The following is a 15,940-nucleotide window of genomic DNA, read 5'->3' on the forward strand; positions in this document are numbered from 1 at the left end:
CCACAGGGTGTGTGTGGAGGGGGAGACCCACGCTCTGGTCCTGGCTTGAGCAAGTCACTTACACTCTCTAAGCCTATTTCCCCTTTTGGAAAATAAGAGGTTTAAATTAAATGAAATAAAAATCATGTGAAAGCACCTTGTAAAGTATAAAGCACTACAGAATGGCAAAAGGCATATATCACATGGAGGTCTGAAATTATACTAAAGGTATTGAAAATATTTCAGTTTGGTCTAAATCTCAAACAGAAATAAACAGCCACTGTCACCACTACACTTCCCAGCCCCTATCAAGTGGTTTCCAGAGACAAGGCACAATCTAGAAATCCCAAATTCAAAGTCTTCAAGGGTCAAGTCAGAAGATATAAGTGAATAAAGAGTGTAAATGGCTGTGATCAATTGGAGACTAGGGCCAGACTAAAGGAGGCAACGACTACTCAGCTCTGGGCTTGTGGCCAGATCTCCACATTCTTTTTCAAGAAAAGCCAGAATGCAGGGATTTTATGTGAAAATTTCTCGTTCCTAAATGCTGGCAATTCTTTTAAATTTAAAACTAATCTGAAAGCAGGCCTCAGATGTTCGACCTCTGATGCAGACTCTGTTCTAAAGTGAAAGAACTATAATTGAAGTCTGAAAACCTGGATTGGGATCTTGTCTCGGCACTTTGATATTTCTGTGATCATTTAATCTTTCAGAGTGTGAGTTTCTCATTTATAAAACAAGAATTATATTAGATAATACCTGCAAAACATTGTTACAGTGAATATATACTCACCAACTCACTCTACTACCAGAAAATGAAAATATACACAACTATCACATAATCAAGACCGCCTTCAAAGATTTTTATATGTACCCTGTAATACTCAAAACAATTTTTCCATCATGCACAGTAAAAGGACATGATGTCATGGAAAGACAGTAAATAATGGAGTCAGACAGACCTGGGCCTGAATGCTGGCTGTGTAACCTAAAGCTCTGAGCTCTAGCCAGTTTCCTTATCTCTAAACGCAGATCACATCTTACAGATAAGATTAATGAGATAGTACCAGTCAATTAATACTAGTACAGTATCATTAATGTTCACCTCCTCCCTTCCAACAAGTGATCGCATAGGTGAAAGCCACACTACTGTGTAGAATGATTGTGACAGCATTCCACATTTTTAAAAAATGAAAAGGTAAAAATGCGTTTTAGAGGCAAGAATTCTTTTGTCTCCTTACTTTATAAATCCATCATGTTTAATATGTGCTAGGTACACAGTGGGCACCTAATCATCATCAGCTTTTAGATGGAGTAGATATTTACCAGCCATGTCAATCATAAAATCCTGATCCAGCCTGTCACAGGGCATAAAAGTCCCATCTCATGTCCTGGCCTATCGCATCCACGAAGCAGCTTCCCATCAGAATGAATCGTGTTACCAGAAGAGAGTTAATGCTCAGGAGCAGTCTTTCAGGTTTTTCTAGTAGGAGTCAGGGCCCTGAACAAGTGGAACCTGGGGCCAATAAATCACGATGTGCAACTGGAGTGAGCCAAAATCCAGAGCTCAGGGCACTCCCAGACTTAAGACAGCAAAAGGGCGCTCAAAAAGAGAAGGTACGGGAAAACAAGGCCACCTCTGTCTACATAACACTTCACAATAGATACTTTTATAAATGATTAAGAAATACAGGCTTAATTTTAAGAAAATTCATGCATGAAAATAAGATAAAATCAGCAATATCATCAGTAAATAAAAAGCAGATGTATTACACAAAATGCAAAATAATAAACGGTGTTCTAAAATAAATTAGGTTTAAAAATAATGTAATTTGAACCAAAGACTTACTTTGTGGGGTGAGCTGTCTTCCTTTAAGAAACTAAGGACCTCTCTACCCCAAATAAGTAATTTGTTTCAAAGCTTCAAAGTTATGCACCAAATCACATAACTGCTATGATGTCTAATTTTTTTAAACAAACAGTTTGTTTAAAACTGGACAATTGGGGGCTTCCCTGGTGGCGCAGTGGTTGAGAGTCCGTCTGCCAATGCAGGGGACACGGGTTCGTGCCCCGGTCCGGGAAGATCCCACATGCCACGGAGCGGCTAGGCCCGTGAGCCATGGCTGCTGAGCCTGTGCATCCAGAGCCTGTGCTCCGCAACGGGAGAGGCCACAACAGTGAGAGGCCCACATACCACAAAAAAAAAAAAAAAAAATGGACAATTAGTGCTTTAAGTGGTGAATACTTTCTATTTCTTTGTCTGGTTATTTTTCAAAAGCTTATCTCTTTTCCTTTAAGCTTCTGACACATCAGGCATCTTAGGTCTGTTGCTATAAAAAAGTCCTAAATTATTCTATCTTAAATGTACAGGTTTCCAAATTTTAAAATGTTCAGTACATGAGGACCACCTAGGTGGCAATATACAGGAAATATATTTAATTCATAGATAGTCTTTTTTTTTTTTGAAGCATCCACAAAAGTGACATAGTAAGGGATTGACATACTCCAAGTATTAAGATAAAACACCAGAATTGGTGGGCTATACTTACGAAACAAACTTTCCTACTTCCACTTGCAGTATTGGATCTCGTAGATGCACTTCTAGAAGCAAATCTTCAGCTTGAGCTCCATCTCCTGTTTTTACAGGATGAGGATTAAAGATCCTTAGGTATCCCATAAAGCTACCCACAATTACTTTATCTGTAAAGAGATTTTTTTTTAAGATATAGAAAGAAAAAAACATTAGCAACAAAAATTTTTTAGAAATAAAATTTCCACTGTCTAAAAGAAAAATCTAAAAATTAAAAGAATCCAGTTTTGCTTCATATACAAAAACCAATCTGCCAATAGAATATGTAATTAAAGTGAACTTATCTTAATAACACATAGCTTTTCAAAAATAGCTTTACATCACCAATATTCAAATGTACTAACATATTACATTTTTCTTAAGCCTTGATTTGGCGTCGTAGCCATAATTTAACACAGTCAAAGCACGCCCTTTTAACAAAGGACCATTATCAGGTTGTAAGCTGATTTCGCCATAGAGTGTCAACTCTACACCTGGTTTTGGCTGTTGAAAACACCGTATTAACTCAGTGTAAAAACACTGAGTCCTCATTAGACAGAGTGCTCTGATTTACAATTTCTAGCCTTGGGTACAAAAGGAGGAAATGGTAGGATAGGTATTATGGGTTGAACTGTGTCCCCCAAAAAGATATATGTTGAAGTCCTAACCCCCAGTACCTGTGACTTTATTTGGAAACAGGGTCTTTGCAGATGTAATCAAGTTACGATGAGGTCACACTCAATTAGGTAAGTGATAGGACTCAATTAGTATCCTTATAAGAAGAGAAAACAGAGACAGGAGTGGGGAGAGGAGAATGCCATGTGAAGACATAGAGACAAGCAAGGAGAAGATGATCATGTGACAACAGAGGCGGAGACTGGAGTGATGCATCTACAAGCCAAAGAATGCCTGGCGCTATCAGAAACTGAAAGAGGCCAAAAAGGATCCTAGAGGCTTCAGAGGTAGCATAGTCCTGCCAACACCTTGATTTGGACTTCCAGTCTCCAGAACTGTGACAGAATAAATTTGTTGTTTTATGCCAGCCAATTTGTGGTACTTTGTTATGGCATTCCTAGGAAACTAATACTTTGGGTTGTTTGAAATCCCTAGATTAGTAGAATACATTGACTTCTTTTCTATCAGCTTAAAAGAAGGAGTTCTACACATTTATTGAGAGTTTATTAGGTGCCAGGCAATGGTCTAAGTAGCTTATATATACTAACTCATTAAATCCTCATAATAACCCTATGAGAGAGGTACTATCCTAGGAATTTCAATCCTGAATAGAGACACACATGTCATTAAGAATCTGGTGCTACTATTCAAAATACCCAAGACATGGAAACAACCTAAATGTTCATCAACAGATGAATGGATAAAGAAGATGTGGTACATATATACAATGGACTACTACTTAGCCGTAAAAAAGAATGGATTAATGCCATCTGCAGCAACATGGATGGACCTAGAGATTATCATACTAAGTGAAGACAAATACCATATGATATCACTGATATGTGGAATATAAAATATGACACAAATGAACTTATTTACAAAACAAACAGACTTGTGGTTGCCAAGGGGGAGGAGGAATGGGGGAGGGGTGAATTGGGACCTTAGGACTAGCAGATGGAAACTATTATATATAGAATGGATAAACAACAAGGTCCTACTCTATAGCACAGGGAACAGTATCAATACCCTGTGATAAACCATAATGGAAAAGAATATGAAAAAGAATGTATATATATATATATATATATATATACACACACACATACATACACATATATACACACATATATATACATATATATATATAGCTGAATCACTTTGCTGTACAGCAGAAATTAACACAACATTGTAAATCAACTATACTTCAATTAAAAAAAAGAAATGAATCTGGTGCTAGGTGATCCGATGGCAGCCTCAGAGGTCTACAAGGTCTCTGGAAACATACTGGTTCCTATCTCTGACTAAGGCTTGGCCAAATGAACTCTTCCTGCATTCAGGAGAGCTATGTCACTCTCATTCCAATCTCTCTTTTATTTGCATTTATCATAATTGTTTCCTGTCACTTTGTGGCAAAGAAATAAAATAAGATGTTAATTGATATACAGATTAGCACCAGTGAATAAACTACAGACACCAATTCCTGCAGGGATATTTGGAAATTGGTTGTTGAGCTAAGTTGGGGCACAAAGCATTAAAACTCCTGTTCATATTCTAGGTGGGTTTACGTAGCATTGTACACAGTGACAGAACAGTTAAACAAGTTAACACCTCCAAGCATCTGGAACACTGTGCCCATTGCAGGGGACACTCTAGTGAACTGAACAGCTGCTGCCAAATGAACAGGAAGGAGGAGTGCCAAACCATACACAAGATGGTTTTTTCTAAGGGCACTGGATAATTTAAAGTCAGAGAATGATAGGTTTAAATCTCAAAATTCTCATCTCAGGGTAAAGGATAAAACTCAGGGTCTTTGGGAGCCTGCAGAATTTCTTACCTCTTTTTAGCAGGGGGCTTAACCCCTAAGAATCTAGTTCAGGGATTAACTCTATAGGTTTTCAATTGCAGTGACAAACGAGTTCACAGTCTCTCCAGGTTTCTTGCATAAAAGTAAAGACATTGATCAGAAGGAATGGGACTCAACTTCAACAAAGCCCTATCCTCAGGGTTAAGAGGAAACCAGGATGGCCAAGTCCACGTGGTGACAATTTAACCCCTAGAATTAAAATGTGTATGTATGATTATTAAAATAGACAGCGGGACTATTATAGTAACCAGATCTCAGGTAACAGTCTAACTATCACAGATTACAAGCTATAATTAATTAATATGGGATCCCCAGGGATGGAACAAACAGGCAACGCATTAAGGCCCTTTATCCCAGTGATTCATTTCTTTTTATTATTGAGTAGTATTTAATTGTAACAATGTACTCTAGTGTGTTTATCAAATTAAGGCCTTTTCTGAAGTCTAAAACCAAAAGTAATCCAGGTCTATGGAAAAGAGGACTAACTCAAGCCACCATATTAGACAGTCATGGCATAGCACTGATCCCCATACTTAAGTCAATTTATAGACTGAGTCACTTGAACAAAGACAAGGTTATGTATAGACTGCTGTAACACCACCCATGCCTAATATGAAGTTTCCTCAGATTCTTCCCTATTGGACCAGTAGTCATTTATCCAAGTGTACTGAGGAAAAGTATATACCCAACCTTTATGAGAACACTTGAATATTGGCTCTAAATTACTGCTAATTCTGGAAGCCCAGGAAGATACTGTTGTTGCCAATTATGGAGACCCCATGATAAATGAACTTCCTAACCTATGATTTCTCACCCAGCATCTGAGAGCTTAAAGGAAATGTATTTCCATAGAAAACGGTAGAGTATCCACTTGGTTCTCTAACATGCAGAGTGAGGGATATTATATTGAAAGGACTATATGGAAGCCAATGGAACTCCATCTCTCCAACAGGGAGAAAATCAAAATCACTACCACTCCTAAGCCTGATTTGGGGTGGTTTCCAAAATTTAATTCCAAAACACTTAACTTTGTAATATGTGATCATTCCTATCAAAGTCCTGTTTAATAACCAGATTTGCTGATATCAAAGTCTAATTAATGGGTCTTATAGAGTTGATCAGTATAACTTAAATGGTAACTCTGAATTCTTCTGTTATTCCACAAATTATTTTTTCTTGGAGCCAACTAATACATCCCATCTGCTTGAGTACAGTTCTAAAGCTTAGTAATGCATTTTCTCCTTTCCAATGCACAGAGACCAACAGAAATGATTGGTTTTCACCTGACAGGAGCAGGAGTATACCTTTACATGTACGCCCACAATCCAGTCTGCAGGAACCAGGACTACCTCACCATCTCATAAAGGCTGAATGGGGCTGAAAGAAATATGAGTGAAACCCAGGGATCCCCATGGGCCCTTCCTGTACTGTCTGGATCAGTAGTAAATGGAATTACTATAATCCTCTTTAGGCAAGCATCAGTGTTCTAGATCCCCCAGGAATGAAGAGGCCTAGACCATAGCCAGGTGACCAGTTGCAAAACAAAAGGATGTAGCTCCCAACATGACTTCTTCAAGTTGCCATACAATTTTTCCTGCTCCTTCATCTTAACTTTTGAGTTTTTCATTCTCTTCTTCTTTTCCTCAACTATTATACATTAGGTTGTGAACACAGATTGCATGTACCAATTATTCTAGAGGAAGCAGAATATTGGAACATGATCATGACCAAATGACAAACGAAAGGTGTAACACCCAGAGATCCTAGATTTGAAGAGCCAGAGCTCCCTGAAGGAGCCTCTGAAGCAGCAGGTGCATGCACTTATCTCCCGTGGCAGATGGGTAAGAATATGTGCATGTTCAGTTGTACAAGGGAGAGTTGCCCCATGTAAGGTATAAATGCTGAGAAGCTAAAAGATAAATATAAGAACTATTTTTTAGTCTGCCTTATATAATGTGTTTTTAACTCCGATTCTTGTAATAAACACTCCCTCCAGGTTATATGTTAGCATGTAATCTAAGCTGAACCATTCACATTCTTTCAAGATTAATGAGGAATCCTTCTTCTATGAATCAAGTAAGCTTCACCTAAAGCAATTTCAAGATGCCTAATACTATCATTTCGCTCTCGGATCACTTCAGAGAAAGGAGGGATCAACTGGCATTATTGTCTCAACTTCCCAAACTGACCTGCAAACTTCTCTTCATCTATGTCCATTCTTACCTTCTTACCTTCTATCACAGTGAAAAAAATTCTCAAACCTGTTTAAAGTTAACCCTTCCATCTGCGTACTTGATCCCACCTCCAACTGTCTTCTCTGGATCCCTGCTTTATCAATTATATCCTCTATGCTACACACTGAATTTTTCCCATTTCTTTTTACCCTACACTGTCCCCAGTCATCATTCTCCCTTCTTCCCTTCACAGCTCTTCCTTTAAAGGGCCATAAACACTCAGTTTTCCCCACCTCTAACTCCTTCACTCTCTGCAAATCTAGATTTTGTTACCATTGTGTCCATTCATCCACCCTCACCAAGGATACTAACAAACCACTGGCTGCAAAACAATACGGAAATTTAAAAATCAGTCTTCACGTCACTAAATCTTGCCTCCCAGGTATCAACCCAACTGGTTCTCCTGCCTCTCTGCCTGCCCTTCTCAGAATCTATTACTGACTACCTGTCCCAAAGCTCCTCCCTTAATACTCATATTCTCCAGGTTATGGTCCTAAGGTTCCTTCCCTCTTGTTCCATCTTCTCTCTCAGTGTATTTGCACCCATTCCCAGGGCTTCAAATACAACCAGCGTACTGCTCACTCCCAAATCTCTACCTCGATTCTGCCTGCCAGACACTTCTGTTTCAAACAGAGCATGTCCGAAGCTGCTCTCACTAAACTTGCACTCCATAAGATCAACAGTAATAATTCTTAAACTTTAGTGTGCCACCATTCAACTTTGCAGCTTGTCAAAATGCAGATACCTAAGCCCCCATCCAATCCATCTACCCCCCAGAGAATATGATCTTAGAAGATCTTGTACATCTGGGATAGAAAATCTTCATATATAATAATCACCCCATGATGTAGGTGGTCTAGGCTTTGAGAAATAATGATCAGTGTTTTTTTTCTATGTGGAACACACACACACAGAGAATGATTTTTGTATAGCATGCTTGGGAAAACAGAGGAAGCTGCTCACAGCTGGATGTAAATAGGGGGGATGAAACATCTCAGCATATTGGTAACCCACTGGTGGCACCCCAGTGAGGAGCTCTAATAGAAATGATGAGGGAACACTATGTTATTCAGATAATCAGTAAGTATAGTTTCCAACCAAGTTGAGTTTTAAATAGTTTGGGCAGAGGTGGGTTTGAAATTGTTTCTCTCTGGCAGGTATTTTTGTGGTATGACTCTTCTGTGCTACCAAATTATAGGGGAATCATAAATTTTAACAAACAGTTGGGCAGGAGGCAGGGTTGATAATCTTTGAAGAACAGCTCAGGATACCTTATGAATAGAAGACCTTTGCCTCTCCTATCAGTAGAAGGGCAGGGCCCAGATTTTCCTTAGAAACAGTTCAGTAGGTGCTCAGAACAGTTTAGTGCCTCCCACTCTTCTTTGCCAATATAATTTCCTCCTTTCACTTTATCCCCCAAATTCTACTGTTTTCATTATAGGCAAGATAAATAGAATAAAGAAAAATATAAGGGGACAATGTTTATATACAATGAACAAATGAAAAATTATTATAATAAGTTTTCTTTTTAAGAGGCCAGTGACTATCTGAATTACAAAAAAAAAGCTCATGACTATAAATCACTCAAACCAAATATAAATTTCAAGTAGCAATAATACAGAACTAAAATGTTTTAAAGACCACTTATATGATGATGCAAAGAGGAGCAAATAATATAAGAATAAAATAGAATATTGTTTCTAGTTTCAAAATATAAAAATGAAAGCAATGATTTAACAATTGTTTTCTACAAACAAATAGAGCTAACATAATTTCTCCATTCTGGTAAATGGCTTTCAGATTCTCTTTTTAAAGAATATATTTTTTCTTGCAGCTTCTACAAGAGAAAAATTTTCAAAATTCAAAATATTTTACCAGCTCTACCCTACGAAACCTGATTTTGCAACAAATAAAAACAAATTAAATGATGCCTTATAATATTTTTCTGAGTTCCAGCAAATAATATGACAGAATCAACACAAACCAGAAAAACACAAACAACAAAACATAAGTAATAACTACATTTATCAGCCTGCTACTTAAATATTACTTATAAGGAAAACTACCTTAAAAACTAGGGCATAGTCACGACAGTTCACCTAAGTTCTATAAAGTACACATTAAAAAAAAGAAGTCGTTTTTATTCCACCCCTATAAAATGCTTTGCTCCAAGATGCTTGGTCATAAGTTGTTTACCTTGTCCATTTCCAGTATTGTCAACATCAGCCAAACACAAACAGCCTTGATCAAATTCTTCTTTTTCTCCCAGAACAGTAGACCACCAATCACGGGCTTTAAATAAAGACATTTTCGTTCACTCTGAAAAGAAAGCATTTATTTATAATAAAAATCCACTTCACAAAAAAAATCCACTTCACACCATGATTTATGAATTAATTAACTTTTTTGTTGTTGTTGTTCTGAATTAATTAACTCTTAAGGCATACATAGCAAACTAAAGTTAGACAACTTTGAGAAAAAACATTGTATTAAACTCTAATTTTTTGTATTTTGTGGACATATGTGAAACCACAAATCCAAGTGAGTGGAAACATTAATCAGATATTTTGCAATGCCATCAGAAAGTCAAGCTGAGAAATTATACATTTATGTTGGGTCAGTTCTCTCTTCTGGGACATTTAGTAGACAACTGTACAAAGTAACAAACATATTCTTTGGAGGATCAAGATTCAAATTCTACCAGAATTAGTTAGCACATAATTCCTAGGCATAACATCTAATTTCCCTTCAGTTTGGTCATTAAAAAGACTGCAGCAGGGGCTTCCCTGGTGGCGCAGTGGTTGAGAGTCCGCCTGCCGATGCAGGGGACACAGGTTCGTGCCCCGGTCCGGGAAGATCCCACATGCCGCGGAGCGGCTGGGCCCGTGAGCCATGGCCGCTGAGCCTGCGCGTCCGGAGCCTGTGCTCCGCAACGGGAGAGGCCACAACAGTGAGAGGCCCGTACACAGCATAAAAAAAAAAAAAAAAAAGACAAGTTTAAAGAAACAAACAATGGGGGAAAAAAAGAAAGAAAACTCCATCTTTAAACAAACAACGGGGGGAAAAAAGAAAGAAAACTCCATCTAAGGCCCTCTCTTTATGCTGAAAAGGAAAGTAGTCAGGTAAAGGCAAGGTGTTGATGAAAGTGAAGGAAAAATACATAGCAGGTAAATGAACTTATCATGAGTTTTAACATGTGGGAGAGTTTCTGAAAAACATCTGCATCAGCTGTTATTAATAATGGCACTATGTAACCATACAAATTGCCAGATGACTAAACTTCCAATCTCACAGCAAGTATTCAAAAATGTAATAAACACTCCTATTATACTTTTATTGGACTTTTTTAATTTGAGAGGGAAGTAACAGTACTTAATAAGTACCATATATTCTCATTATGTACTCGAGATACATCGGAAAATTAAAATACGCCATACCATTGGACTGCCGCAATAAAGAGATGTCATTCTCTTGCAGCACAGGGCAGAATACTACCCAAATTCAATACCATTCAATGATTCACTAGGAGGACTCACAGCACTATAGTCATCATATAGTCATCATCATAGCTATGATTACTCAAAAGGATAAAAAGCATAATCAGGAAAGGGAAAAAGTACATGTATCTGTAGTTTGAATATAAACACACATGACTGCATCAGATGAAAATAGCTATTATGTGAAAATGGCCTTAAAAACCTTTGTTACTGAACAAATTTTTTCAGCTTGCTAGAATAATGGGGGGAAAAACACTCCAATATGAAAAACTAACTCTCCAACATGGTGTGTAAATGGAACTGTCCTACATCAGGCACTAATTTCTCATGGACTTCTATCATAAAATTTAATATCTATTCCTAGTAACAAAATACCACTGGCAACATTTATTTCCTTCCTGTTTCTCCTGCTCTATCAATTTCTCCTTAGTCACCTACCACTTCATTAGCTTCTGAAAGCCCTCCTTTCCTAGATTGTTCAGCTCCTTGCTACCCAAAGTGTAGTACCTGGACCAGCAGGTCAGCATCACCCAAGAGCTTATGAGAAATGCAGAATCTCAACCCCACCCCAAACAAGATCCCCAAGTGATTCACATGCACCTCAAAATTTGAAAAGCACTAGTTGCACAGATACCTGATAGTCTAAGTGGATGTTTTCTTATAGCAATGCTCTACTTCTCTTCCTTTTTCCTGTGACCTCTGTCACCAGTTAGTTACCTTTCCAAAGTTTGAAAAAAAGACTCACTTTTAAAATCAAGAGCTTCAACAGCTAGAAGGTACCCATCAATGAGCTGGTCTTCTCATTCTGTAGATTATAATGACACCCCTAAATCACACAGCTAATGGCAGAAACTTGCTTCTGCATACCCTGTCCCTACTCTAGACCCTTATATTATTAGGCTGTCACTGCCTGCAATTTAATATCCAAAACACTGAAAAAGCATGGGTCAGTAGAGGGATTTTTTTTGGTTTCGCTTTGTTTTAATTTTTAAAAGGTTGGGGGAGGGGTTGCTAATTTCAAACCTAGGTCCAACAAATCGCTCTTCCTCACAAGACCACAGCTGCTTCATTTCAGACCAACTTACTTTCATACCAGGGCAAAACATAAGCTAATACATAGCAGAACTGCATAAATTCCATTATGCCAAAATTCTGCATACTGGTTCCCCCATGACCCAGGTGTTAACATTTACCATGGTGGACAATAAATTATTGAATAACGTCTTACATCTTTGAAAAATTAGTGAACGATAGGAAAACCAACAATTTGGGCTGATGGTCAGTAGTATGTTTCCCGGTGCCTCTCTCTCCAATTTCAAAGGCAGAAGCAGAGGAAGGCGCACTGCCCACTCCCAAGAAATTAAGAAACCACAAACCCTCATTTGTGCAATTTGTACATCATTAATTTCCTTTTCTAATAATTGATGTATTTTTAAATGACAGCGTAAGCTACAAGGCAAAAGGTTTCAAAGGGGAGTTCTTTTCCACTTTGGCTTCAAAGATGGATTTGATAGCAAGTCTGAACAATTTAAGGTTGCTGGATATCCCTGTTTATCTGAGAAAAAAAAAAAAAGCTTAATCCTTTGGCTTGAATAAATAAAACACACCTACAAAAAATTTCTCTTTGCACACAGCAGTTGTGTTCCTAATAAGCTTATATATAATCACTTTTATACTTGCTCTTAAATATAAGTCTTACAGACACTGGAGCACCTTGATATCTAATGGAACTCTGATGAAATCTTTTGATAATATAGATATTTCTCCCATAACCATATGCTAAGCAATTTAAGGTTTCAGAGAATTCCACTTTTCAGCGTGACATGTGAGAAGCTCCACTGGCCCACTTCCCAGTGAAACTGAAAATTATTTTTTAAAACAACCATTTCAAGTCTCCGGAAATTGTCCTAAGAGCATACAACAAATAAAGAAACATTAAAAATCTAAAACTCAGTAAGAACAGTAAGAGTCTGTAGTATTTAAACTACAACTCACTCCTCTCCATACTCCTAGCTCAGCAAGATGGAAACTGCACTCCAGAGTAGTACAGCCAAGAACCCTCTCCCCACAGCTCCCAATCAGAGAACCACCTTCCCAGGAAGGGCAGGACATCAGCATTATTTGTCCTGCTCCCAACTATCTGTTGCTGACTACAGAAGAAACTGAAAATCTAAATAAACCTATAACAAGTAAAGAGATTGAATTAGTAATCAAAAAACTATCCACACACACAGAAAAAGACGAGGCTCAAATAAAAAGAAAAAAAGAAAAGACTAGGCTCAGATGGTAAATTCTACCAAATATTTTTCTTAATTAACATCAATTGTTCACTAACCTCTCCAAAAAATAAAAGAGGAGGGATCACTTCCCAACTCATTCTATGAAGCTAGTGTACATTGATACCAAAATTAGACAAATACAAGAAAAGAAAACTACAGACCAATATCTCTTACAAATATGTATGTAAAAATCCTCAACACAACACTAGCAAAGTGAATCAAGCAATATATTAAAGGAATTATACACCATGGCCAAGTGCAATTTACCCCAGGAATACAATGTTAGTTTAACACCCAAAATTAATTAAGGAAATATACCAAAGCAATAAAATAAAAATCAAAAACCACCTAATCATGTCAACAGAGTCAGAAAAAGCATTTGACAAACTCCAAAACTCTTCCATTGTAAATACACTTGATGGAAGAAATGTTCACATATTGAGGTATGGGGAAGTCATTCTGGCTTATATATGATTTAATGTAAACTTTATGCTAACTAGAACAGCCTGTCTCACAGCCTGTCAAACATGCATTGTACATCTGCTCAAACATGCATTGTACACCTGCTTTAACCATTAAAGAAAAGAGTGCATTTAAAAGTCAAAATGGAGGGACTTCCCTGGTGGCGCAGTGGTTGAGAATCCACCTGCCAATGCAGAGGACACGGGTTCGATCCCTGGGCTGGAAAAATCCACATGCCGCGGAACAACTAAGCCCCTGCGCCACAAGTACTGAGCCTGCGCTCTAGAGCCCACGTGCCACAACTGCTGAAGCCCGTGTGCCTAGAGCCTGTCCCCCACAACAAGAGAAGCCACCACAATGAGAAACCCGCGCACCGCAACGAAGAGTAGCCCCCACTCACCACAACCTAGAGAAAGCCTGTGTGCAGCAACGAAGACCCAACGCAGCCAAAAATAAATAAATAAATAAATTTATTTTTTTTTATTGGCATGTTTAGTAAAAAAAAAGTGAGATGCCAAAAAAAACAAAACAAAAAACACAATCAAACAAAAAAACTCCAGGAAACTGGAGTCGATTGCAGGAACTGATTGGGAAAGGAAGATGCTAATAATATCACCTCAGCTCATCGAAACTGCTGTGGTCTGCAAGGTAAAGGGAGAAGGATAAGCAATAATCCTATTGCAAGAAGGAATTAGGGGGTATTAGTACATGCATCCTACTTCAGTCATAGGATGGGAACTGTTTTGACCATTTGCTCACAAGACCTGTTGAAGTGTCACAGGAGGAAAATGCTTGTGCACCACGTGACATTCCTGAAAGGAATCTCTAAAAATTCTTATCACCCTTTCTCAAAAATGTTCACAGGATCACACACACACATTGTTCTGGCAGTTTCGTTTTGTTTTGTTTTGAATGCAAGCATCCTTCATAAGAAACCTATCGCCCTATATCCCCCAAATTATATGACATCAGAGAATCAATCTGACTAAAAAATAAAACACTGAAAGGGCATTCATGCACCCGATGTTTAATTCTAGACATACTTTCTTACCTGATGCCGAGTCAGGTGGGTCCTGCCCCACCTTTCTTCGAACTCTCCTTCCACCGATTTCCCTTTAAGAACGTCTGCCAGGATTCCAGGGCTGGAACGACGAGCAAGAACGGACGGTGCAGGAAAAAGCAACCCTTACTTCTCCCTCTCGTTCTCCTGATCCAACTTGTTTCACGTCCCAGGCAAAGACAGCGCCTCACCACCTGGCACCACCAGCTCCACAGAGCTGGAGCGATCCCACCAAGTAGCTCCCCTGCATCCCCTCTCTGTCACCCTCAGAGACAAGCAGGAAAAACGGCATCAATCCCGTGGCAGATATCAGGCAGGAAAGAACAGCGGTAAGACCTGCTGCTCACAAAGAGGAGGAAATGATGAAGGAGGCAGTGAGTGGGATGTAGCAGAAAAAGGACAGCAGCGGCGGAAGGGACACCTACCCACTCAAGCCTAACTCCAAGCCATCTCCGCCCTGTTGTCATAGCACTTTACAACGAACGCTACTGCGCAACTCAGCTGAGCCCCGATGCCTTCTGGGGGTTGTAGTCCTGGGTGTCAGGAGAGAGGAAGGCGGAGGATTTTTTTCTGAGTGATGTTTGGAATCAGATTTCTACTGGGCGGAGCTAGAATGAACTACTGCCCGGTCTTCATTAGCAGAGAGAGAGAGAGAATTAATTCGACTCCTCTTTTCTGTTCTTGTACAGTTCCTTGGACGCGGGTTCTGAGGAAGACCCACCTCCCGCCCCCCGGCGGGGACGCAAGCCACGCCCCTCCCACTCCTTTCTCCGTTCCCGCCGCTCGTGGGTGGGGCTTTCCTAGGAGGCGGGGCTAGGGCGGCGCGGGGCGGGGCGTCTGGGTTGGTCTCTGGGGCGGAGCGTCCGAGGCCCGAGCCACCCAGCGACCTCTTCTCTTGACCCGAAGGCGCAGGAGGCCCCGTCCATGGACCAAGCGGCCATGGCGAGGGTGAGCGCGGTAGCAAGCGCCAGCGTGTGCGCCGTGGTGGCTGGGGTGCTGCTGATCCAGTACATTGTTACCTTGAAGAGGAAGGAATATGAACTGTGCGTGGGACACCCGGAACGTGCTGTTCTATAACAACAGCGCTGGAAAAACACTACCTGATTGCTTTCCCTTGGTTTTCTTCTCGATTTTGTAGACCAACTTCTTTCTGCAACACAATTACATTTTCTTTGTTTGTAAATCACAGCTTCCAAAGACTATATCCCCCTTCTTGACTGGATTTGGATGCCTTATAAGATATCATACAGGTCATTTATTGGCCCAGGTAACTTCCATCGTTATCGAGCGCAAGTTTGTGTGCCCGACACACAGTGAGGCC

At 39.4% G+C, this 15,940-nt stretch overlaps 1 protein-coding gene across 17 annotated transcripts in view; it reads right to left on the bottom strand.

Moving 5' to 3' along the window:
* The window catches only part of BBS9 (Bardet-Biedl syndrome 9), a 442,463-nt gene that overhangs the window by 423,824 nt on the left and 2,699 nt on the right, over window positions 1–15,940 (bottom strand). For 9 of the 17 annotated variants that reach the window (XM_027102231.1, XM_027102227.1, XM_027102230.1 and 6 more), the window contains exons 3-7: window positions 15,045–15,769; window positions 14,611–14,701; window positions 11,564–11,623; window positions 9,518–9,640; window positions 2,529–2,679 (exon numbers count right to left, since the gene is read on the bottom strand). In XM_027102231.1, the coding sequence (XP_026958032.1) occupies window positions 2,529–2,679; window positions 9,518–9,629 (263 nt within the window). In that variant the 5' untranslated portion in view covers window positions 9,630–9,640; window positions 11,564–11,623; window positions 14,611–14,701; window positions 15,045–15,769. Of the gene's footprint in view, window positions 1–2,528; window positions 2,680–9,517; window positions 9,641–11,563; window positions 11,624–14,610; window positions 15,770–15,940 lie in introns of all 17 variants that reach the window. The other 8 variants (XM_027102233.1, XM_027102232.1, XM_027102234.1 and 5 more) reach the window with 7 other exon arrangements.

This window comes from Aethalodelphis obliquidens, unplaced genomic scaffold (genome assembly GCF_003676395.1).
Source record: "Aethalodelphis obliquidens isolate GAN/ISIS:26980383/991018 unplaced genomic scaffold, ASM367639v1 scaffold5, whole genome shotgun sequence".
NCBI classification, from domain to species: domain Eukaryota; kingdom Metazoa; phylum Chordata; class Mammalia; order Artiodactyla; family Delphinidae; genus Aethalodelphis; species Aethalodelphis obliquidens.